Source organism: Gobio gobio (assembly GCF_949357685.1).
Source record: "Gobio gobio genome assembly, chromosome: 2".
Taxonomy (NCBI): Eukaryota; Metazoa; Chordata; class Actinopteri; order Cypriniformes; family Gobionidae; genus Gobio; species Gobio gobio.
Genome location: NC_137098.1, coordinates 57,602,256 through 57,629,256, shown reverse-complemented (window position 1 = coordinate 57,629,256; position 27,001 = coordinate 57,602,256). Strand labels below are relative to the sequence as shown.

The window sequence follows — 27,001 nt, the reverse complement described above, 5'->3', positions numbered from 1 at the left end:
CCATTCACTTTGTCGCAGTGAGTGATTCCAAAGAACCTTTCAGTGATTTAGTTTTTAAAACAACCATTTTGTGTGTGTGTGAAGAACATTTTACAATTCTAAATGATATTTTTCCCCACTATAAGCAACCCTTAGTGGAATGGAAAACTTCCATGGATGTTAAAGGTTCTTCATGGAATCATCAATGCCAATAAAAAAACATTTGTTTTTTTAAGGGTATAAACATATTATCGCAAGTTGAGTGAAGTCCCTCTTTATCTTTATATATTTGAATGCTATGTTGTTTTGTCTACATATAGCACTGTGGCAGTTAGAGATGCAAATGTTTCCTTTCTATTCATTGAGTTGCTATTTGAGACAAATTCTCAGCTACTGTACATGTGATTTGCATTGGATTTTATATTTATCTGTTAAGTCTAATGAAATGTGATTGGTTACTTTTGCCGTGTTTCACTTAAAATAAAATCTTTTTTTGGCCTAACAGACTGAAATCAGTTTAGCTGTTTGTAGTCAGCTGCTCATTTCAAAATTTCAAAATGAATTATAATTCAAAGATGTAATTATTAAATTGAGTGACAGAAGTGACAGTAAAGACATTTATAATGCTACAAAAGATTTCTGTTTCACATAAATGCTGTTCTTTTAAAAAAAGAAAATCACTGTTTTCACAAAAATATTAAGCAGCACAATGGTTTTCAATATTTATAATAATAAGAAATGTTTCTTGAGCAGAAAATCTGACTGATTTCTAAAGAATCATGTGACACTGAAGACTGGAGTAAAGATGGTGAAAATTCAACTTTGACCTCAGGAATAAATTACATTGTAAAACGTATTAGAATATAAATGTATTACTTTATATTGTAATAATATTTCACAATATTGCTGTTTTTTATGATTGTAACCCTGGTGAGGATATAAGAGAACATCAAAAACATCAAAAATCTTACTGGCCCCACATTTTTTAATGGTAGTGTAAATAAATAGCTGTAATTGTTTTGTGCATAATATTTCTTTTTTTTCTTAAATCATCTTACAGTACACATTTTTAGTTTCTCTACAGGCTGTTTTTTTTTTTACTCCTGGACAAATTTTAGTGTAAGCAAATGGAAAAAATTTAATCCCGAAAGGGTTAATTCATCCAATGAAGATCGTACACTTTACAATTACACAAACTGACAACTGTAGATCTCATTTATAGTTCTACCGCTGTTTTTGTACTAGTCACCTCTGCCTCAACAATACTGCTCTTTTCATTTATAATCTTTTTAACATCGGAGTATTTGTTTTTCAGCGGCAGTGGATGTGAGATATCATCACACTATGATGGGAACTGCTACAAATAACCCAAAGAGTGTGTGTTTGTGCTTGTCTGTAGGCAGGGTCTGTGCTCGGGACAACAGACAGCAGTGTTCTCTCCACACACTGCCTTCCCAGAGGCACACAGTCGATAGTCAGAGTCGTGCTCATCAATGGAGTGTTGTGCATTGTTAATTGCTTTAAAACTCTGCATGGCCACTTGGTTTTTGACAAGCTCAAAGTGTGTGAACATAATTAGTCCCTGGGCAGGATGGAAATGTGAGATGCTCCTGGGTCAGATCAGAAGCGATTTCTCTCATTCGTCCTTTTTCTTCACGTTTTTTCTCCTGTATTCCCTCCCTCTCGGTATCCTTTGTTGACCATCTTTCTCCCCCGTCCGATCTTGAATCACCTGTGACCCTGTAGCTGGATTATAACAAAAGGCGAAAGAGGTTTTCACTGTGCTTTCCAGCCGAGTGAATAACCATCAGCTGTGGAGGTCGCTTTAATACAGGCTTTCTATTGTGGGTGCTTTTGTACAGGTTTGCTGTTCAGTACCAGTACTGCCCGTAACATGAGATCTGTGTAAACATTTCCAATAGACTGTATGTATTCACCCTTTCAGTGCCTCTGATCAAAAGCTGACGTATAATAGTCAAGCAGGTATGACCGTGTTTGTGCCGTGTTCGTATAATGCAGGCTGAGACTTTGAGATACACAAGAAATGCAAATACCCCATAACGCTTTTTAGTTCCAAGCTATATGTGACTATAGTTATATAGTTCGCTTAAAACAAATGAAGAATGGCAAAACACACTCATTTTACTGCTTTTTTATGTTGACATCAGCAATGTGATAAAATACAATTATGTTTATAATATACACTACCGTTCCAAAGTTTGGGTAGGATTTTTAAATGTTTTAAAGAAGTATCTTATACTCACAAGGGCTACAATTATTTGAACAAAAATACTGTAAAAACTGTAATATTTCAAAATGCTATTACAATTTAAAATAATGCTTTTCTATTATATATTAAAATGTATTTCTTCCTTTTAACATTTTTCAATGTTGAAAACTGTTTTGCTGAAAAAAATTTTGTGGAAAGTGTGATATAATTTTTTTCATGCATCTTTAATGAATAGAGCATTTAATTGAAATATTTTGTAACATCTTTCGAATCCGTCCTTGCTGAATAAAACTATTAATTTCTTTAAAAAAAATAAATAATAATAATTACTGACCCCAAATTTTTGACCAGTGGAGACTGGAGAATAATAATTGTATTTACTGCTATAATAATTGCAATAAATGGTTCTGACTGAGGGTAAAGTCAAATCTGTATCTTCCCTGTGTTTAAACGCCAAAATTTACAGCAGAAAAAAATATGTTTACAACCTGGTATAAACAGTGGTTTTGGTCTATACAGCTAATTTTGTCCTTCTTGACAACTGTGAGGGGGTGAATTGTATTATAACTAATTTGTTTAAATTATATTAAGCCTTAAAGTTCTGCATAATTAAGGGCGTGGCCACTTGAGTGACAGGTGGATTGCCACTATGGTCGAGCTAGGCATGCGTGAGTTCAGCAACCAGGCACCTCAGCTCCACCCTTGAGCCTCTTTTGCGCATTTTTAGTTATGGGGAGTGAAACACGGTGACGCGCTGCCAAGATGGCGACGGCCCACTAGGCTTGAAAAATGCTCTTCAGAAACCTAGGGGTGACATCATGGACACTACGTCCATATTTTTTAAAAGTCTATGGTAAAAAAAAACGCATAAAGTTTCATGTTTTTAGTTGAAACGGTGTCGTTTAAACAGCCCCTACATGTACTGTAGTTCACAAGCGTGTGGCTGCTGTGAAACTAAGGGCCGGATTTACTAACAGCTTGCACCAGCGTAAACACCCTCTTTTGGTGTTAAAAAACAACTGTCAGGATTGACACGCAGTGAAAAATTATCGCTGAAAAGGCGTGGACAGGGTTATTTTTGCATTTGTTGGAGTTTCCCTTTCAGATGCAAAATTTATGGGAGCAGAGTATTTAAATTAATCACGCAACGTGATTTACTAAGGTTTGCGCTAGTCAATTTACTGGTATTTGCACCATTATTTAATGGCCAAAAAAACAATGTCTAAAAAAAACAGCTTGCTCTTGGTAGATTGCGTTGGTCATTATGGAAATGATCAGGCTGTCTGTTCTTTAATTTGTTCTTTAATCACGTATAGAACTTTTCACTCCCATCTGCGTGTTTTTGGAATTGCGTTCTCACGCCAATTTGCCATTTAGTAAATCTGGCCCTAGGTGTATTAACATTTCAACTAATGTGTTGCCACAGGTATGTTTATTAGCTATAATTAAAAATGAGTCACAATCAAAGCTTTTCAAAAAAGTGCACACCTTTGAACTTTATATAAATATGCCAGTTTTTCAGCCTATGGTTAGCCTACATGCTAATGACACATATTACGTTTAATATGGTTCATTAGCGTTACATTTTCTCCCACAATTTTCTCTTTTAGCTCCATATATTCATAAACACGCATTTGATGGAAACTAAGGGCATGTGATGTAAAACATTTATTGACTGATTTGTAGTTAATACTGATACTTCCAAGACTCTGAGTACCAGTAATTTTCATTCTTTTATTTATTTAGTTTTTTTATTTATTTTATTAAACTTAACTATGGATCAAGGCAGAAAATACACTGTAGCGCACAACCGCTCTTGGCTTACTGTTGCTTTATTTTACAACACACTCAATCATAGCTTATCTTATTTGAGCTGAATCTGCTTTCTATGCTGGGTTTTACCATTGCAGCCTTTGTGTCGTCTATGTAATTGGATTGAATCCAAGTAGGAGTATAGTTTGTTTGGATGTCTGGCTTGTGGGGACCGTCTAAGCATTGGATCCTGATTCCCGTAGCCTCCGTTGTCCCTCAGGGCTGGTGTTAGGTGGTGTGTGGTCTATGATGAGTGAGATGCAGCTGTTATGGGCTCCACAAACCACAGACTGAGCTCAAACTTCATATAAGCTGCAGTCTCTGAGCATATGTGAGCGAAGCTGCTGCTTCTGTTTCCCTGTTGCCTATGCATTCATTAGCAACCCTCATTTTCACTAACCTTTTCAGCAAAACACGCATTCAAGTGGTATTGTCATGCACCTGATGTTTATCATAATTTTTTTCTTAGTATGTCAAGCAAATCTTTCCACTTAGACAGTCACATGCATAAAACCATATCTTCCTCTTTCTGTCTCCAGATCCACAGAGACAAAGACACACTTTGTTCCAGTGTTTCTCAGAAGAGACACAGCCTGTCCGCAGGTAAGATCACACATCACTGCTATTATATTGTTGATGACGTAAAGCAATAGTAATATTTACCTAGTTGGGGTTTAATTTGAGCTTTTGTCTTCATATGGACATATATGATCATATTTTCATTTGTAATTTAATAGTAGGTAATGTTACAATACATTCATTATTAAAATAAGTCAGCATTGAGAAATATGAAATTATTAAAAAGTTAGGAAAACTTTGTGTTGTTGTGTTTATGTTTTTGAAAGAATCTTTATGCTCAACAAGGCTGCATTTATTTGATTAAAATACAGAAAGTAATATTATGAAATATTTTTTGAATTTAAAAGAACTGTTTTCTATGGTAATATATTTTAAAATATAATTTATTCCTGTGATGCAAAGCTGAATTTTCAGCATAATTACTCCAGTCTTCAGTGTCACATGATCCTTCAGCAATCATTCGAATATGCTGATTTGTTGCAAATGTTATATTTTACTGTATTTTTGATTGAATAAATGCAGCCTTGCTGAGCATAAGATACTTCTTTCAAAAACATTAAAAAGTCTTAATCATTCAAAACCTTTGAATAGTAATGCATGTTTTATATATTATACTAAAAAGTTTAGACTTTTTGACAGTTGTCTTAAACAGACTAATTGTATGATCTTAAACTGTTCCTATGAATGTTTATGCTTTTGTATGCTTATGTAGTAAGCTTAGCAAAATGTTAACATCATTTTCTATTTGAATCATTTGTGAGTCACATTACTCATGCACTTCATGTGATGAGTGCTATTTTATGTGGCATGTGTGCTCACTTATGTGGCTCCATGACTGTCGGGATGCTGTCTATGTAGACGGGATACAGTTAAGCTGTAATGTTAGTCATAATTTCTTGTAGCAAAAACATTTCCTCTGACCCTTACTGAACAGGCCATTTTGACTTTTGTACCTTTTGAGGCTTCTATACAATATGTGTGGTTGGCTAGCTTCTCAGGAAAGCGGGAACTTTGCGTTATAAAGTTTTGTTGTTGGAGTGCGTCTAAAGAGAAATCTGTTAGTTCCCAAATGAAGTATGGAACAGAAGATAGTAATAGCAAGTGCTTGTATAGAGCAGCACAATGACTTTATCTTTAGTATTCAAGATAAATGAATACTTCATATTATGGATACACATATGATGCAGTGCTGAAAAGAGAGATCTCCTGTTTAATGAAAAGTGTGTTTCAGCCATACAGAATGTTTTGTTTGTCCTGTTGTGAATTTAAGTGGCCTAAAGCTCTCTTTTCTTCAAGTTAGACTCCCCTGACTGGATTGTCTTGAACGCACAACTTAGTTGGAATCACTGCTATATTGTTATAAATGCAGGAAGCAGGAGATTTATTGATCACTTCCTTGTAAGCATGAAACAAAGATTTGTTTAACGCTCTGTTGAAAACGCTGTAACATCTTTGGTGTAAGTTGCTTATAAATCGCTCTTTATGCTATATTATCACCAATTTTTTCAATTAGGACAGGTTTCGTATTTCTTTTTGGAACCGGTTGATCGTAGGCCTCTTATTAGGCCTATATTATTTTGTCAATATTCTACAAAATATGGGACAACATTTACTCTTTATCACTCTAGTGTGATTTAATGTTTAACCAGGAACATTGTTTTGAAATGCTTTTATTTTGTACAAAATGGAACAGTCATACTAGTCAAAAATGAATGGCCTACAAAAAAAAAAAAATTGTGTTATACATTTCTTGTTATGCTATATTATCACCAAATATTGAATTCAATCTTTTTGTCAACTTGCTTTCTTTCAGTTAGGACATGTTTAGTATTTCTTTTTTAAACTGATTGATCATCATTGATCTGAGGATAAAGTTCATATCTGCGTGTGAAAAAGAAAGCCTGTAATTATTAAAATAGTTTGTTTATGTACATGAACACGCACGTGTGTAGGTTTGACCTAAATGATGAGGATGCAAAGTCCTTATATTGAGGTGTGTATTCAGGTTTCAGGCCATGCCCCCTACATTATGAGCACATGCGGATGTCCTTGTAATTCAAAACGCTAAAATAAACATACTAAGCAATGTTTTTATTATTATTATTATTAGAAATGCAGACATTTTTGTGTGATGGCTAGGTTTAGGGGTAGGGTTAGTGTTTGGGGATTGAATATACGGTTTGTACAGAATAAAAATCATTACGCCTATGGAATGTCTCTGTAAACCACCTATACCAATGTGTCTGTGTGTGTGCGCGCGGTATCCATGCATGCACAGGTCCGAGGCCTTTTATGTTTGCAAGCACACATGTAAATATGTGAACATGAACATGATTAACATGCTCTTGAACACTAAATGTTTCTCTTGTTTTCGATCTCGCACATTCATTTTCAATGGATGGTCATTTTTTACCAATATAAGCACAGATCAATGAGGCCTACAATAAGTCAGGTTCAAAAAGAAATCAGCCCTAATTGACTAATTGAAAGAAAACAAGTTGACAAAAAGATTTAATATAAAATTTGGCGATGATATAGAATAATGAGAGATTTATAAGCAATTTTTTGTAGGGTGAACACCACAAGTGTAACAATTTCAAGGAAAAGAAAATCCTCTCCGGGTCAAAATGACCTGTAAGGGTTAAATTATTTTAAATTAATATTTTTTTATTGCCATGGTACATTTTTTTTTTTTTAATTTCATTTAATTTCAATGGTAAAAACACCACAGAGCCACATTGTTCTAGATCAGGAGAAATTGTTTTAGCATCGGATTTTGGTTGCATGGTTCACAGTAAAATGTTCTTAAATTCTTTATTTTATTTATTTTATTTTATTTTATTTTATTTTATTTTATTTTATTTTATTTTATTTTATTTTATTTTATTTTATTTTATTTTATTTTATTTATTTATTTTATTTATTTTATTTATTTTATTTATTTTATTTATTTATTTATTTATTTATTTATTTATTTATTTTATTTTATTTCATTATTTAATTTCATCATTTAATTTCATTATTTTATTTTATTATTTTATTTTTTATTGTCATTTAATTATTATTATTTTTTTTCCATTATTTAATTTAATTTAATTTAAAAAAAATTATATTATTATTTTCTTTTATTTATTATTTTAACAATGTTAAAAAGCAAACACAGATCCACAGTGTTTACAATTTCCAGGTACTGAGACAGGAATAAGTTTTTATTTATTTATTATTATTTTATTTTTTATTTTTATGAACTTCTAAAAAAATGCCACACCACCTTCAAATGAATCATGTCAAAAACATTGCTTTTGTTATTGAAACGGGACTGTGATTTTATATATAGATTCTAAATTCTGACGTTGTCCTCAGAGGCCTGTCGTGGCCTGTGTTTTCAGTTGTTTGTAATGACGTTTGCTTTTACTACAGCATTGGTTCATTAAGAACACACACACATTGAGAACGGGCAGCTGTAGTGCTTCTAGCGAGACCCCTCCTTCACTTCCCAAGACTTGGAGCCACCTGTGGGCAGTTAGACAGCTGACAAAGCTCACACTCTTGTGACAGATCTACTAGTGTTGATCCCAGATCCTGTTCACTTACACTTAGCGTACATAGAGAATGTGTTGCACTTTAAAAAACTAGAAGAAAGTGAAAGCGAGAGAGGGAAGGAAACAGGCGGTATTTTTTTTCTAGGTGATGGAATCTGTTGAGGTCTATCATGATGGTTTCGTCACCCACGTGATATGGTTTTGTTACCCACGCGATGGTACGGTACTGACAGATGAGTCAAACTTGTATCAAGTTTGTCAGACTTTGCTGTCGTGAATACATGTGCTGTTGTACAATGATCTGTTCTGAAGGGGAAATCACATGTTTTGTTTAAGAAGACATTGGGCTTGAGTAAGAGAACCTATTTGGAGGCTTTTATCATAGATTTTAATGGATAAAAGAACTGTTTTTTTTAACACGCAGCTTTTTAAAGTAGCTTTAAATGTGTCTGTCATTGTGTAAATGTGTGCTTATGTGTGTGTTTGTTGCAGAGAGCTCACAGTATCCAGAGTTCCACACTTGCAATTCAGAAACCGTCACATTTCGAGACTCGGGCAGCGATACTGATGGATTTCTCAGTCCTGACACTGGAGAGGACAACGTCTTCAGAAAGGTAAGAGAAAGAAAAAACGAACCAGATTTTTCTACACAAAAATATTTATTTGTCACATTATGTGGTTGTTCTAAGTGGTTCCTTGGGCATTTGTGGGTGGTTGCTCATTCGCCAAGTCTTTAATATATTTTGATCCCTAGATATGGCTTGGCTGACTCCCTTATTAATATATTTAGTTAGTTATTTAATTAGTAAGTTGTTTTTAATTTATGATTTTTGTTAATGAATGAATTAATTCATTTATAATTATTTTTATTTATTTATTATATATATGATTCATTAACTTAAATTTTCACTTTAAAGGTACAGACAGCAGTCTGAGATAAACTCTTACAGTTCAGGCATGTTTACTGTGTATATATATATATATATATATATATATATATATATATTTTTTTTTTTTTTTTGTATTTTGTATAAATGCAGTGTTATCGTCCAGCTGGCAAAATTGTTATTCTGCTCACTTAAAAAGAATAAAAAGAGCACGAAAAGCTGGACAATTAATGTCTGCACCACAAATGCAGGATGCAAGTTTAATAATGAGGGTTAAGAGCTTTAAAAAATCCCTAAACTAAGTATGAGGAATAGTAAAAGGAATGCCTTTAACTAAGGAATTTTCAAATGTTAGAGGACTATTAGATTAGATATAAAACAATGGCAATAAATACGAACATTAAATACTGATTAATGTCATGATTTTTGACCAGTCTTTTGAAGGAAGAATGAAATGTTAATGTGAAATTCAAGTTTTTTTTCCGTGGATCCCTATGTACCCACTTGTGGACCCCAGATTTAAAACACCTGCTTTTACAAACACTACTAATAACCAGATAATGCTGAGAAGAAATTCAGAGTTATGATGCGTATAAATTATACATATCACTTGATCTCAGATTTGGCAATATTATGTGAACATGTGACCACAACTTTTTTTTCTTTCTAATTTTTAGGACACCCAAATGTTAAAATACACCAGAGGGGTTTTTTCCACTAGGTCACGTGGTTATGAGTTCTCTAGAACCCTTTTAAACCTCATACACACACGCTTCTAAACCACCCCCTCTGCTTCCTTGCACACATGCTCAATAGAAGCTATTTCAGGGGCACATGAATAGAGGGCTTTCATCCCCCACCCAGAACACCAACAAAAACCTCAATGTGTGTCAAAAGCTCAAATCCTCTTCACCTTGTCTCTCACGCCACCAGTGCTCGGCACAATAGACTCATCAAAACCTCACACCAAGGATGCTCACGACTGCTTTAAGTCTAGGTCTGTCTTTCTTGGCCTAGCAGACTCATTTCACCCTGGTGATGATTCATTAACTTAAATTTTCACTTTAAAGGTACAGACAGCAGTCTGAGATAAACTCTTACAGTTCAGGCATGTTTACTGTGGAGTGTAAGTAGGAGTCAAATATGATATATTTGATTTATTAGATTCAATTTGTGGGGGAAAAAACTCTAAAAACAATGAAAAAATGCAAATACTATGATACTGTCATTGCTGTCTGTTAAATGTTGAACGATGAACACTTCTCAGTGCAAGCTTTTCAAACTTTACTCTTGTCTATTTCTAAAGTATTGCATTTCATATGTCATATAAAATGTGGTCAAAAATAGGCATAAAGGTGAAAGTATGTTATTTATTTTCTTCTGGTGGTTTATTTCCCCTAAATAAATGTGAGCATCCTGACTGGCTCAACCAATGGTGCGAGCTTGGCGGCGGGGCCATCTGTTTGACCGACCAATGACATATAGGGGTGTTGTGTGGAGGAAAACCTGCTTGTTATTTTTGCAATCTATTCAATGTCATGAGGTTAGGATCAGTGTTGTCATTGCCAACTAAAACTATTAAAAATATGTTTCGTTAATTGAAATAAAACTGAAATAAAATATAAATATTAGATGAAAAATGTATAAATGTTGCCTTGGATACTAACTGAAGTAAAGGTACAAAAATAATTTAAACTAAAATTGAATTAAAAACAAATAGAAATGTATATTAAAAAAAAAACTACAAAAGCACAAATTAAATGGATTAATAGTCTAAAAATAGTACTAAAATAACACCGATATAGAATGTTTAAAGAAAATCAACACAATGCTACTTTGCAAGCACTATATCTACAAAAACAGAAGGTACAATTTTTTTAGAATTTGTTTTCCCCATCATGATGAGGTAAAACTGTTTTTTTAAAAAAATGATATACTCATTCAAATACCCTTAATAGCACTTTTGGCAGCTTTGAGTTGAACCATTTTTCTTTTGCACACTTTCCATTTATTATTGATAAAATATAGCCAGTCTTTATATGTAGTACTTTGTGGTGCTGAATAATTTTTTATCTGTCTGAACAAAAAGACTGTTTGTTAATATCTGTTTGACTCATGTTTATTGCCCAGGGGCAGGAGGCAGTAGGGGGAGGTGACAGCACAAGCGAGGTGTCTGTCTCCTGCTCCTCCACAGACGACACCGCCAGTGTCGGGCATCCCAGCTCCTCGGCCGAGAGTTCTGAGGAGGTGCGGCAAGGAGGGGAGACCGAAGAGGAGGCCAAAGACAGGTTAACCGAGGTGCCGCTCCCCGCCTCTCTCTTCCGGTCCACCGTGCGGTCGCTCTCTCCATTCCGCAGACACAGCTGGGGTCCTGGCAAGAACCAGGGAGAGGAAGAAGAAATGAACCAGCGCAGGTACGTGATTACACTAAAGTCAAGTACTTGGTACAAGTACAAGTATTCTCAGTACTTGAAAAAATATTAAAATAATATTTATATTTAAACCTCATAGTAGTATTTGTTGTACTTGCTTTAAATTATAATTATATAATAATACATAAAAATACTGATTAATACAAAATATTATCCAGATATTTTTTGCATTTAAAGTAATGTGAATTATGGATTGAAGTGTGCTTAATTGTCATGATATTGCAATGCAATAAATCTTAATGGTTATTTTTTTCTAATGAAATATGACAAATATGAAATCTTTATTTTTAAACGTAGTCCGCCTGTCAGCAAATTTTCAGAGAAACATACAAGTCTTTTATGCTAACCAAGGCTGCATTTATTTGATCAAAAATACAGTAAAATCAGTAATATTGCGAAATATTATTACAATTTTAAAGATTTTGTTTCTATTTGAAAACTGTATTGATAAAATGTATTTTATCCCTGTGATGTCAAAGCTGAATTTTCAGCATCATTACTCCAGTCTTCAGTGTCACATGATCCTTCAGAAATCATTGTAATATGCTGCTCAAGAAACATTATATAACATTATACATGTCTTTACTTTTGATCAGTTTTTACGCATCCTTGCTGAATAAAGTATTAATTTATTTATAAGTGGAACTGCAATGTAGTAAATGAATATGAAGAAAATGTATATCTCATCCCAGACACCAGTTTGCCCAAAATTTGTTTGGGTTTTTAGGTTTTGAAATGCTCAATACACTCCCACTCAGAACACACTGAATGCTAATGCAAAAACGACACACCAAAACAAGGCATGTCACACTTCTTAATCATGTGACATCCTCAAGCCTTTGCATTCTTCTTCAGCCATTCTCACCTCGCTCTTACCTTTGTCACTGATTTGCATTCACTCTTTTTCTAGAAGTAATTCCATTCTTTACTAGTTTCATTTTTACCCTGCAAAGACTCTTATTATACAGATATTTGAAGTCATAGTAGTTAAGATCTGTCATATTTCCATGTCATCTCATATCTATCATCTTTCCATTTCCAGTTCTGTACGAAGTACAGGAGAGGGAAGACCCGTTTTTTACAGAAGAAGGTATCTTGATTTCTTTTATATCCTTGAAGTATTTTGAGATCTGGAATCCGTATAGAGTGCAACAGTGATTCCCATTTTCATGCTAGCAAATTACAGTACTGGGAATTTGGCAATTTAACAACATTTTTGTCATGTAAAAAAAAAAAATTCAATATCATTTTTACTTGTGGCACACTACTGATATCACTCTTAGAAAAAAAGTTCAGTGGGGTAAATTTTAAAAAACACTATGCAAAAAAGGATATAAGGAGAAAATATAATTGTATAATACATTCATGTTTTATGTTTTTTTTTTTCTAGTGACAGTATGTTTACATGCTTTTTCATTCATAAAATTTAATACAAATAAATTGGATTAAAACAACTATATTAATTAATTAAAGGGTTACTTCAGCAATTAGCATTAAGCTTTGTGTCAGTAGAAACACGGTACACTCTAAAAAAAAAGGCTCGTAATCATAGGGGAACCTTTTTTAGTGCTATATAGCACCAATTTTGGTGCTTCAGTGGTTCTTCAGAGGTGCTATATAGCACCTTAGTCAAAGAACCGGTGAAGAACCTCTGAAGAACCGCTGAAGAACCTCTGAAGAACCTCTGAAGAACCGCTGAAGAACCACTGAAGCACCAAAATTGGTGCTATATAGCACTAAAAAAGGTTCCCCTATGATTACGAGCCAAGAACCATTTTTGGTGCAATATAGAATCTTTTTTTTTTTTAGAGTGTAGTATATTCGAATGATCGCTGTAAATGAATGCCGTGCTCAGCTCAGCTCAGCTCTTCGCTCTCGTGATGAATGAAATCTGACTCCTGCTGCGTTTGTGCTGCGACTCTCGTTCGGCTCACGCTGTATTGAACAGACACGTTCAGTTTTTAATTGTAGTGTCTGTTCTCTAACTGAACTAAATTATTTTATTACTATAAAAATGAAAATGACGGTGTGGGCGGTACCACGGTGGGCAAGTGATAACCGGTAACCGTGGCTTGGGAGTGGCCCCGTAGGACAGCGAAGCAAGTGCATTCTGGGAGTTGTTGTCTTTCATCCACATGAGCCAAAAATACATTGTCTGGCTTTTCTCAGTCTAGAAGACGCCAACTTCTAAAATAATTTCACATATCTACTACATACATGACCCAATTTAAAGGGTCATGAAACCCCCAGCGTTTTTTCACACCTTCGATTTGAAAAGGCTTCCAAAAAGGGGCGTGGACTGCGAAAAGGTGGGATGGGTATGGTGTGGAAAGAGGGAATGGTTTGCATAAATAGGGGAGTGTCATTAGGCGCATTAAAATTAGATAACTTGCAAACCGGCAATGCACAGACACAGGTGACATGGATAGCGATACCAACAGCAGCAGTTACAGCGGTTCTGAGATATGTTCTTGGTTCACACGTTGGCAATGTTTACAACAGAGAGGGATGAGATGAGATGAAGTGCAGTGAACAGCGTGACCAGAAGGGGCAGGATTATGATCACGTTGACTCTGTTTCACTAAGAGCCCGAACACATGCGGTTTAGTGCATGTCTGTGACCACAAACAAGACGTGACTGGCTTTTGATTCTTGTTGATATTTCATTCAAAATATTGTTCATTACAGATCGGTTATTTTGCACTCCTGACATAAATTAAATGTCAAGAAATTAATGTCAACGCTTGCAGGTTCGCCGTACGATTCCTCAAGTTCATTTTACTTTACCAAACTGTTGTAGCAATGGCTTCCACAGACGGCGTCCCGGTTACAGCTCGCTCAGCGCCCTTACTTCGTATCAGCACGACCATCCGCCTCAGGGTTTCCACCGCAGATTATCGGTTTTTACCCACACGAAAGTAATCCAGGGAGCACCTTCACGACACGCTGAAAACAACACCTTGACTTTTCCGCACGCTGCTTTCAAAACTTCCCCACCATGTCTCAACAATAATGATGGAAGACGAACCTGCCAGAAGTGACTGTCTCATGCATAACAAAATTATATTTTATGCATACTACAGCACAGTGATTGGATTGAATGAGCTTTATGTAATGAATATATGTCGAGAATCGCTCGAAACGTACGACGTCAGCATGTTCGACCAGCCCATACTTGGGCCGGAAGTACACAATGACGTCAGCTTTTGTGACGTTGCTCCGACTCAGCGTTTTAAACCGGAAGACAGAATTCGCTCTGAAAAATGCAAAAATAACTATTTTTCACATATGAACAACATTAATGAGTACCTTTTAGTGTTTTCATTGATGTGCAGCCTATACATATCTGTTTACAGTGTTTTGGGGTTTCATGACCCTTTAAATACACATTCATCTTTCCAGCGGTGAAGTACCCCTTTAAAACGAATCCATAAAAATGATCCCATGGAACCCCTTTATAGAACCTTTTCTTCTAAGAATGGAGCACAATAATCAACCCCAAACAAACTGTTTACTGAATAAATGCTTGTTTTTCTACTCTACTACTACGAATTTTGCTCAGTCTGAGCTGGTGCCCCAGTGAGCCATGTCAAGAGCTGGAAGAAATTAGAGAGCTCATCAGGTACAGAGAGTGTGTGACCGCGCTGTGTGCAAGCTTCCTGTAAATCCAACCGAAGAGCCATCCCCTTTGACTAGCACAAAGAGCTTTTGCATCATCATTTGCATTACCTGTTTGTCTGAAAGCAAAGTGAGGCCTTATTTTGCGCTACCTCGTCCAGCATTGATACAGCTTGGATAAATGATGGCTTTTAAAAATTAGAAGTGTTGCTTTAGAGATACGTGCGGATAGCTGCATTTTGCTATGTAGTTTTTGTGGTTGCATGATGACTAATATTGTTGTTCTCGTATCTGGCCCAAATGTCAGGTAAGAGGAAGTTTGTTACAAATCTTTTTCATACTGCTGCAACAAAGTGTAAAATATTAAATATTCACCATGACTACAGGTTACACCGGTTAAAGTAATTCTGAAGTGTCGTGTCATTTAGAAATAATCTACATTTTCACTTTTTACAGTTTTTTTGTTTTTAACCTTATAAGTTGATTTGAGGTTTAATATAATTGCGATCTCTATATAATTCATAATCATTTATCTAATATATTGTTCAATATGTACTATAGTTGCTCCTGATCCACTTCTCACAGTGTAGTTTTGATTCTTTAATTCTATTAGCCGTAGATTTTTATTTATTTTGAGGTTTGAATGTCGAATGCATGCTCGCATATATATTTAGCATCCCAAAAAACTTCTCATGTAGCCTTTGGTTGTGCTTTTCATTGTGCTGCTTTGAGCTTGTACTGTATGTCTATGGCGTCGCTTCTGAGATCAAACCTGGTGTCTCATACTAACAGCAGCCAATCTGTTGGTGAAATTCAAAGTTGTCATATACTTGACTGTAAAAAGGGTTTGCATAATCCCAAAGCCATCCAACTACATTTTATTACTGCACTTTTGGTACTTTTTATTATGTCTAAAGGTTTTTGCACTGAAATGCATCATAATTTAATTACAATTGTTATATTATTGAATAATAAGTAAGTTCTAATCATTTTTTGAGTGTGGATACTTCTGTGTTGGGTGTAGTGTAATATGAACCCCCACTTTGCATATTTTGCATCTGGTCGGTCAGTAGTACACCACACACAGACACACATGGACAACTTTTTGGGTGAAAATAAATAAATAAATAAATAAATATGTACATATATTAGTGCTGTTAAAATTAGCGTGATAACGCAAGCGATTCGTTTTCCCAGTTTAATGTGTAAAAAAATATTTAACGCAATCAACGCAGCATCCATCACAGGTAAATGGCATTTATTATAATGGGGTTATGTTAAGATTATTTTAAGTTCACTTAAATTAAAAGTTATTTTTTAATGCCTAATAAATGTTGAAATTGGTAGCTTTCAGTTATACTGTAATGTTGAATGTCTATCATTAATCAAAAAAATAAAATAAAAATAAAAGATTCATAGAGACATGAGACAAGAGACCTTCATTCATAAAAAGATGTCATTACAACAAATATTTAAAATATAATGTAATGTTTCTACATTTAATTTGGTGAGTAACTATGAAATTATTACAATATAAAAATAAAAAAAAATTGCAGAAAAAATTTGATTTAATTATTTTTTTTTTATCGATTGACAGCACTAATGTATTTATTTATTTATTCTACTTTTTTATTTTATTTTTTATTTTTATATTTTTTCCCCCCTTCTTTTTCTTTATTAACATAACTGAGCTGTTACCGATGTGTTCTTTTGTAGTTATAGTTTGGAGGGTCTAGCAGCAGGGATTGAGGATGGCAAGCGTTGGATACCGCAGTCCGGAGGTCCATCCAAGGATCAGCGAGGAGTGCAGAGGCAGGAAAGTGAAGAGAGGGGCTCACTGATGTCTCTCACAGAGGAAAGTCCTGAATCTGATTTGGGAGACTGCAGCAGTCCAGGTGGTCAGGTGAGACTTGCCTTCCCCAAATCATGGCACTTTGGTTAAAATAGGTAAAGGGTATTTCGAAATGAGTTACCAAAATAATGTTAGAATAATGACACGCTTAAACTGCATTTGACAGAAGAGTCAACAGCTTTCACCCACGTCTTTCAAAATAAAAGTACACACTCCATGACCATAGGTGCTGTGAATAATAAAAAAAAAAAATTAATATAATTCATATTTTCTCATTTTATTTATCTTATCTTATCTTATCATTTTAGTGTAGAATGAGTAAAGCTGATTGTTTTTAGTATGACAAAAACATTTAAAAGTAAAATTTTTAGGCTGATCAATTTTTTAGGCTGCTCTACCTCAGTGGTCTAACAGCGCTCGTCAATGTCAAACTTTTGCATTTTCTACATATTAGACATACAAATAAGAGTGAATTTGTGCACATTTGCAAATAGTTCAAATTCATTACTTCATTAGTCTACTACAATTAGACCTTTAACTTATTTTGCCATTCTTATGTATGTATTCCCTTAAATCCCTTTTAACCATTTAATTATTCAATTCCTTTTATTATTATTATTATTATTATTATTATTATTATTATTATTATATAAATTTTACTCCAAGGTGCCCCCCCCCCCCCCCCAAGCTTAAGAGTGAAACCGCGACCCACGCAAAACAGTGTTTGAGAAAGCAACTGATTGTACTTTCATAATGTAGTGTTTTTCCTGAAAGAACTTTAGGTAAGTTTTATATTAGTCATAATGATCAACACTTCTTTCTTTGTAAAAAATTTTTTTTTAAACAAATTCCATAATGTGGTGTTTTTTCCCGAAAGAACTTTCGGTAGAAAAATATGTTTAAGATGTTTAAATTAATACCCCCTCTAAAATCAATGTTTTAGAAAACAGAGCAAAACTTTTCTGTATTGAGTGGACATTTTGGCCACCTGATCAAAAACATTCTTTATACCAGACCTGTACGACGTACAGACACAAAGTGGTCACATCATGCAGTTGTCACTTTTAACTTTAATGTGCTATTTATATTTGGTTTGACCCTTGATGTAATTTGATGTAAATCACTGTACCAGTCCTTACCAAGAAATTCTATATAAAAAATTCACAATGTGTTGTTGCATGGTCAATTATTGACTATAGACAGCATTAAAACATCAAAATTAAATGTAAATATATTGCTCATGAATTCCCCTTGTGAGATGAATTATTAATTAGGCTAATAAAATAAATTGTAAAAACTATTTGAAGCATTTAAACTGATAAAGTGTAATGTGGTATATAATAGAAAACAAACAGAAGCATTTAAACTGAGCTAAATATAAGCTAAATATTTTAAAAAAATATGATTTATTTTATAGTTACACCTGTCTTGTACATGGGTACAATGTCTCAGAGTTTTGTAACCATTCTGTGCCCATCATCTGTTATTTCCACCACTTAATCAAGCCACTTTTCTTTAAAACATGATGACGTTTTATTTCACATGTCTTTGCATCTGCGTTGCCTCTCTTGTTGAGAGTTTTTTGAGGTACGCAACCATTAAAGTATTCCAACAGCGACTCATTTGGCGCACATTCTCTTTGTAAACTGCATTTGCTGGTTCTATTTTTGCATCTGTCCTGTGTGTGGCATTTTATTTGTCCTTTCTGTGAACTTAACTTTAGCACTGAGCATCTAAGTTTGTGATTGCAGAAATCGAGGGCGCATCATCAGTTCAGACACAGCGGTCCATCTGTTACTCTCCCCCTCATGAAATCAGTCTCTATGCTTTCCATCAGCCAACGGGACATAGATGGTAAGTAAAGCTGCTTGATTTCCATCTCTTCTCTCAGTTTCTGGCTGCTATAGATTGATTATGAACTGGATTTTGCGCTAGAAAGAAACTTCTTATGCTTTCAGAATACCAGATTTATTCTAATACATATTTTTTTGAGGTTGCGCACGTGCAGGTTGTGCCAGGATAATGTCATTTGTTTTTTTCATCTGGTTTGTGTTAGTTGTCCCCCACCCATTTCTCAGCCCCCTAAATCATCTGGTTTAATAAGTACTTGCTCTGACTTTTCCATCCCCAATGCAAACGCACAGCGATAGGAAGAATTCGGCGAAAGAGGCGGATCTCTTTTACCTTCAACCTCTCACCCATCCTTCCCAAATCTAAAACTGCCTTTACTGTCACCTCTTCATCTAGTGATGAGGAGGACATCATAAGTAAGTTACAGTAGGAGCTGGATAATGGCATCTTCAGCACCTTTAGTGTCTTGTCCCTAGATGAAGTCCTGTGATTCACAGTAGATGTAGAGATGATACGAAATATGCTAGCCACCTTTGAAACCTGTCCCTAATGTTAGAGTAGAGCCCTCTATTATTGCGATATACATGATGTCCCCCTATATCATCAGTAAAGATATGTACTTTGCAACAATAGCTGTTCTATCTAGATCATGTCTTTTCATGGGGGGCAAAACATGTGGCATTATACATGTGGCAATGTATAATGTACTGACAGTAACAAGGTTGCGCTGTTGAGGCTTGGGCATCTCTCGAAGAGAAATCGAAACACATGTGCATGGCACATACGAAAAACGTAGTTAACCTACTGCGGTAAAAATTCAAAATGTGTAGTTTTTATATTCATAACATATGATACAGTAAAACAACATCACACGACCAGAGTGCTGTTTTCCTGAATACCATCAAAATTGAAAATTTGACTGATTTCAAACAACTGTTCAATAAACAATCAGTTACAGTCACTTTCATTTTAGATGTGATATTGTCTGTTCTTGCTCTATTTCAGCAGCGAAAATAGTTACAAACAAAGATCACAGCAGAACCATTGCGTATCTCACTGCAACACTCAGCCGCGTTTCATTACTGAATGATTCAGCATTTTGAACGAATTGGTTGAGTCAAAGATTCATTGACTCATCCATAAATAACTGCAGCTGTGTCTCATTTCAAAGGCTGCCTCCTCTGGAGGTCACATTTGTCAGATGCATACGTCAGGCTGCTTCAATTCAGTAAACTGATCACTACATTTCAAAGTCATTAAGAAATTACAACAATTTAAGCTTCATTAGGAATAACGGTCTATTTTATAATGGTTAATGTTTTGAATTAAGACATCTGTGATGTATGCAGCCAACAAATGCGACCTCCGGAGGACGCAGCCTTCGATATGAGACACAGCTTGCCTCATTCTTGAACGAATCAGCCGTTTGAAGGAATCATTTGAATGAATGACTCAATGACTCACTCATTAAGACTATTATTACACAGAATTATGGGATTATTATGCAGGAATGAGAGTATATTTCCTAGCCATATCGGTCTAGAAATTTTTCATTTTCCGTCAGTCTTAGTACACGATGTAACTACAGAAGAGTCAAGTTTTAAATAGGAAAAATATTGAAACTCTTTGGTAATTTTTTTGGAGCGAGATGCTAACGGTCTAATCAGATTCAATGATCTATGCTAAGCTATGCTAAAAGTGCTACCGCCAGATCCAGAGATCGGCTGAATGGATTCGAAAACGGTAAAACTCAACTGTTTAACTCTAGGGGAGTTGGAAAATTAGCCTATTTTCAAAAAAAGTGCAGCGTTCCTTTAATGCATGTGTAATTTTTCACTGTAAATTATTTAATTTGATTGGCAATAGCCTTGTAGTGTCTTATTATTCTAATTTAATTTATTGATCAAATTTAAGAATTTGAAAAAAAAGATGAAGCATATTTTTTAAAATAAGATTAGGGGGTGAAATGCCCTTTATAAAGGTAAAATAAATATCACAAATATGCAGATTTAAATATGTCAAAGCTGATAGAATATTGCTTCAGAATAAATTATATTTAAACTTTTTTCAGGACAAGCAACTTTTTTGAATCAGGTAAATCAAGTGAATGATTTACTTGTTCGAAGGACAAGCATGTGACCAGGCTTAATGTCGAGCCCTGATGATAGGAATATAATATCAAACATTGAAGCAATTTCATGGCACAATGAGTCATTTTAATCTAGGCGAATACCTAGACAAATCACATGCTCTGTTTGCAGACAGACAATTTTGCATATGTTTGTAAATCTGGCTCGGTTTGTTGTTAGTGATGCTAATTTGACTCCATCATTGTACTTGTAGGCATGACATCATTCACCAGTAACTCCAGTTCCATGGGATACAGGTAAGATGCCCGTTAATATTTTAGCTCAATTCATTTTCATATTTCTGGAAACACTCTTGGGGTGTGTTCACACTTGGCATGTTTAGTTGGATTAAAACGAACCCTCGTGCGTTTGCTCTGTCAGTCCGTTTATAGTGGTGTCAACAATAATCGATTCAGCGATGCATCGCAATGCAGGGCATGCACGATTCAGCATCGATGCGGCAAAGTGCCATAATCGATTATTGTCACCGTTTTATTTTCTGGCCTTGAGTTGGACAATAAAGTTGTGAAGTTTCAATTACTTCCAGGGTCATAACAACAACAAGATCGGTGAGGCGGAGGGAGATGACCGCGATAGACGGGTAATTAAAAACGCACCCAAAGCTTGGAAAGCGGACATCTGGGCACATTTCGGATTCTGACGCCGGCTTCACACCGCACGCGTTAGCAGGGCAGGAGCGGTGGGTATGGAGAGCGGGAGCCCGCGCCCCCATTGTGGATTCACACTGGCAGCGTTTGTCTCGCGCAGCTCGTATATTGAAAATACAGACAAATATAGTACATTATGTCACATTTTCTGGTCTTCTCCTCCGAGCCCCGTTTGTCTCGTGCTTTGATTTATGATGGGCAGCATATGCTGGAAATGCGACCGTGTTCCCCTCTGTCCCAAACACACATGCATATAACTTGTATATAAGTAGTTCACATGATAAATGTAAGTTAACATTAAAGTGAATATATGCTTCTAGTTTTAATCATTTAAACAGGCTTTTGAAGTTTGGGCAAAAACATTTTTTTTTAACAGCTCTGGATGTCATGGTGATTGTGAAACACACGGGGCACTTCACTACATGATTTCATGGTGAAATTTGTTATTTTCCATGTTAATCAGGTCAGTTTTGATCAAGAACAATCCACTGTGGCTTTAAATCAGCGTGAGCAGCGCGGCAAAAATAGACTCGGCGCTGAAACGATCGCGGCACTGCTGCTCCTGCGATGCGCTGCCGCGCCGCCTCTGCGTGCGATGTGAATGCTCTAATCTGTTAACATGGGCGTCGAAAAAAATACACGCTGCTTACGCCCTGCTAACGCGCCTGCCACACTAAAATCAAGCACTTTGGCAATACAACTAACTTCACGATCCATGTTTATCATTGGCATCCTGAGTTGGCTTCAACAACAACAACACAAAAAGTGACACATCCCAGCCAAGTATTGATGAGTCGCTAGTGTCAACGTTACTGTGTGTGTTGCACTGAATATTTTTATTGCTGGGTGCCTGGGTGGTGGTTGTTGTTACAATAGTGTGACTGTAATTACGGATTAATATTTGCACAGGAGTTCATGAAGTGCCCTGTCTTAGAGCTTTTTACTGTGTGTAAAAAAACCCCACATATGTTCACTGCTGGAAAAAGTTGGCTTAGTTGGTTATTATTGCTCTATATAATTTCAAATGGTTCTAAAGCAGAGAGAAGAGAAACATTTCTCATTCAAAGCACTGAAAGCAGTGATTTATGTTTTCTTTTTCAGGTTTGAACATTTATTTAATGACATTTATGTCAAAGATACAGGAGAGTGATAATACACACATAGCAGCCAATAAAATCTGTTGTTCAATATCTGACTGCTTGTATTGCCTCATGACTGATAAAAAATTTGCCTTGTTTTGTGCAGTAGAATTTTGATGCATCGCAATGCATCGTAGAATCGAGTTGAATCGAATCGTTACCTGGTGAATCGTAATCGAATCGAATTGTGAGGGCAGTGCCAATGCACACCCCTATCCGTTTAATTTCATTAAGTGTGAACGCTGCCATCCAAACCCTGGAATGAAATATGAACACAACATTGACCAAAGACAGGTAAACTAACCAAAACAGGTCATGATGTCACAAGATGCGCCCCTAAAAAGGACAGAAGGCTCAAGCAAACCGTTTTTTTCTCATCATAGTCGTGATATTGCCCATCACAGTTCGGTACAGGCATTAGATTCACGTCTCCTCGCAGCAGATCTTTGTTTGTATGTGTGACGGAGGGAATCCCGTCGCTGTTTTAACTGTTTTACACATTTTATAAACTCTTCACAAGATCTCAGCTGGTCAAAATACCATCATATGCAGGCTACGTACATACAACGAGCGCATTTAGCCCAGCACACAGCATTGTTTTGGATGTCCGGTAAGTTCCGCCGCAAAATATACATAATAAAAGCCGACCAATCAGGTTGTGAACATATCCCTATGCCTTTAGGTTCAGTGTTAAAATGCCAATGTGAACGCTAAGCGGACCAGGACTATTTTTTTTTTTTTGACCACACTTGTAGTTCAGTTCGTTTAGTTTGTTTGAACACACCCTTATAATGCATTAGCCTGCTCCTACCAGACTCTCGTACATTTCATTTGTACAGAGAGTCTGGCCACTCTCCATTGACAAGCGTTAACTTCCTTGAAGACGGGTACTCTGTTGAAGTTTAAAACTATTGGATCTGCTCAGAGGCACTCTGGATCTGCCATAACCACTGGCTAACGTTTCATCGTGACGTATGTCATCTCAAACTAGCGCACAACATCAATGTCATTGTTCTCAGCCACTCCCTCTGTTCGCTGATTAGACCAGTTCAAATTTGAGTATATACCGCAATCCCAGACGGAGTACTGAAGGAAAATTAAAATTGAGCGGAAGTACATAGGAGGGCGGAGCCAGGCTAATAATGCATGTCTTTATATTTTGCTTTTTTTTTAGCATTACAGAGGAGGAACCTGGACCTTTAAGAGGAGATTTTGAAAAAAGTACCACCAAAGTGAGCCGGACTTTCAGCTACCTGAAGAACAAAATGTACAAGAAAGCGAGAGTAAGTCAACATAGTCAAGTTTTGTGGTCAAGTAATTTCCTCTCCACCGAGAGTGTATTTGTAGATTAGATAATCTGATTCATTCATACTGATGACTGAGTGTGAATGATCACCCTGTCAATCAAGTGCAAGACAGGAATTTACCCGTGTACTGAAATGAATGGAGAAGTAGATCGTGTGAGGGGTTGGAGTCTATCTGAACACAGGAAATATGACGATAAGAAGAGGCACTGTAATGTTTCATTCTTTACAGTTAGCTCAGCATTTTACCCATTTAAAGGACCAGTACTTAATTTCCAAACTGCAGAAATGTGCACATTGAAAAACTTTTTTTTTAAGGAAACCTGGAACTGGTTTTAGCAACTAGATACTGACATTTCTTTGCAGTAGCCACTTTGATACGTTATAATTGAATGCAATTAAACTCATGTATTTTTACATATATACTTAAATAATCTTTTAAGGCTTCTATATTCTATTATAATTGGCCTCGTATTAAAACCCTACATTTCTTGAAAATCATTCAAGATTGTATGGGCCTAGTTTCACATGTATTTTCATATATGCTCTGTACAAACTAAACAATAAAACGAATCCAGCTTCCACACACTGGGAACTTTGTAGTTAAATATACTTTAAACACCAAATTTATAGTCCGAAAGGCTTGCAGCTCTACTGATTTACTATAAAAGTTTACAAATGGGTGTTTTTACACCAGAATGTTGAGATTTCATCAGCGCTTTGCTGTTCTGAGACCAGCAGCGACAGTGCAATAAGAAGAGGAAGTAAGAGTCGCAGCACCTCCCAGCTTTTGTTGAATCACTTCCTCCTCAATCTGAGGTGATGCTAAACGTTTTGTCTCGGTCGAGAGTCTTGCAAAGGCTCTGCCTCCTACAGTAATGTTATATAGAAAGTTTTGCGAGGCGCAGGGCCGCTATCAGAAGATAAAGAGCTTGAAGGGAGAAGAGGTAGGCCGAATCTCAGTCACTGCCTCGTTTGAGGAAAGTGACGGTTTGCCCCTGGGGTCTGTTCACTTTTTCTTGTGGTTTATCTTGTGCTTCGTTTTCTCTTCTCACTTCTTGATGTTCACAGTTTTTGAAACGGTTTCCTCGATAACACTTTAGTTCAGGGTCCAATTCTCAGTATTAACTAGTTGCTTATTATCATTCATATTGGTTGTTTATTAGTACTTGTAAAGCGCACATTAATGCCTTATTCTGCATGACATTATTCTACATCCTTAATCATACCCAATACCTAACCTAATTACCTTACTAACTATTAATAAGCAGTAATTAGGAGTTTGAGGCAAAAGTCGTAGTTAATAGTGAAAATTTGACCCTAATCTAAAGTGTGACCGTTAGCTCTTTAGTTGCTTAACAATGGAATCCAATGATTTGCTCATTGTTTAGTTGTCACTTTGATTGTCTTTTTAGAGTATTTCATTCCTAACTGGTACGTTGTAAATGATTTATGGCGCTTCAACTATAATTGAATATTTCATATTTAGAATAAGCCTGATAATACTTGTTACCAAAACCGGTTGTGGTTCCTAAACAGTTGCTTAACTTGAGGCCTATATTTACAAGTAGGAAGCTGAACTTTGTTACAGGAGAACTTCACAACAATTAAGAGGATGTTTGTGCACAACTGTCTGAATCACAGTGAAAATGTCCTCAGTTTTCTTTTTCTTTTTTTTTTTTACATAGGGCTCATAGGGACAACAGGGCCGCCCACTGAGGTCCTCTTTTGATTAGCATAATCATTAGCTCTGGATCACGTGGCACTCATCCATAAAAAAATGTGTCCCAAGTGCTTTCATTTTAATAATGGCAAACAAGAACCTTGTTTTGTTCTCGCAAGGAATTTGAAGACCGGGTGGCATAGTAAATTACTTTGCAGAAATGCCATTAAAGAAAATGATGAGCAATTTAAGTTAATGGGTTTAAACTGCGGTAGCTACAACGGGCCATTACAGTGCTCTGCGAGTGTTAACATCTGACACCTATTGTAATATTTCTCATTCCTTTTCTGACACAGGAAAAAGAGAAGGAAAAGAATCGGGAGAAAGACAGGGAGGCAAAAGAGAGAGACAAGAAATCTGTGAATGGACACGTGTTCAGCACGTCGAGTTTACTGCATCCGGCTTTGTGCCAGCAATGCAACAAAACCCTCAACACTAAAGATGCTGTCAACTGCACAAGTAAGAGTCAGTTCATCATGTTAGGTTTCAGGTACTACTTAACATCCATTTGATTTAGTTACTTCCCAATGATAGATTTCTCGTGAAATGACGCTGGGTATTTACAGAACCTAGAATGGTCAAATATAATAGAATAGAATAGAATAAAATATAATAGAAATTATTTTTGTTCCCTTAAAGGATTAGTTCACTTTTAAATAAACTTTTGCTGATAATTTACTCACCCACATGTCATCCAAGATGTCCATGTCTTTCTTTCTGCAGTCGAAAAGAAATTAAGGTTTTTGATGAAAACATTCCAGGATTTTTCTCCATGTAATGGACTTCAATGGGCTCCCAACGGTTCAAGGTCCAAATGACAGTTTCAATGCAGCTTCAAAGGGTTTTAAACGACACCAGATGATACAAGACGATGAATAAGGGTCTTATCTAGCGAAACGACCAGTGTCTGCGAGAAACCGAGCAGTATAAATGCTTTTATTTTACCTCTTATCAGACGAACGTGATCATCTCTGAGCTCCGCCATAACTTCCGCTAATGGAGGTCAAAATACGAGCGTGGTCATAGATATATCGATCATAGATGCCTCATTCTACTGATCCGTGCAGGCGCTAATGAGGCATTTACGTATACATCTATGACCACACTAGTATTTTGACCTCCATTAGCGGAAGTTATGGCGGAGCTCAGATATGATCAAGTTCGTCCGATAAGAGGTAAAATAATAGCATTTATACTGCTCGGTTTCTCTCAGAAACTGATCGTTTCGCTAGATAAGACCCTTATTCATCGTCTGG

General features: G+C 35.9%; 1 protein-coding gene across 6 annotated transcripts in view; it reads left to right on the top strand.

Annotated features, from left to right (window-relative positions):
• The window catches only part of LOC307140433 (uncharacterized protein), a 109,837-nt gene that overhangs the window by 57,076 nt on the left and 25,760 nt on the right, over positions 1–27,001 (top strand). For 2 of the 6 annotated variants that reach the window (XM_079839983.1, XM_079839982.1), the window contains exons 9-18: positions 4,561–4,624; positions 8,635–8,756; positions 11,160–11,443; positions 12,504–12,551; positions 15,024–15,083; positions 16,796–16,982; positions 18,683–18,785; positions 21,126–21,168; positions 23,893–24,001; positions 26,042–26,204. In XM_079839983.1, the coding sequence (XP_079696109.1) occupies positions 4,561–4,624; positions 8,635–8,756; positions 11,160–11,443; positions 12,504–12,551; positions 15,024–15,083; positions 16,796–16,982; positions 18,683–18,785; positions 21,126–21,168; positions 23,893–24,001; positions 26,042–26,204 (1,183 nt within the window). Of the gene's footprint in view, positions 1–4,560; positions 4,625–8,634; positions 8,757–11,159; positions 11,444–12,503; positions 12,552–15,023; positions 15,084–16,795; positions 16,983–18,682; positions 18,786–19,075; positions 19,199–21,125; positions 21,169–23,892; positions 24,002–26,041; positions 26,205–27,001 lie in introns of all 6 variants that reach the window. The other 4 variants (XM_079839984.1, XM_079839985.1, XM_079839981.1 and 1 more) reach the window with 3 other exon arrangements.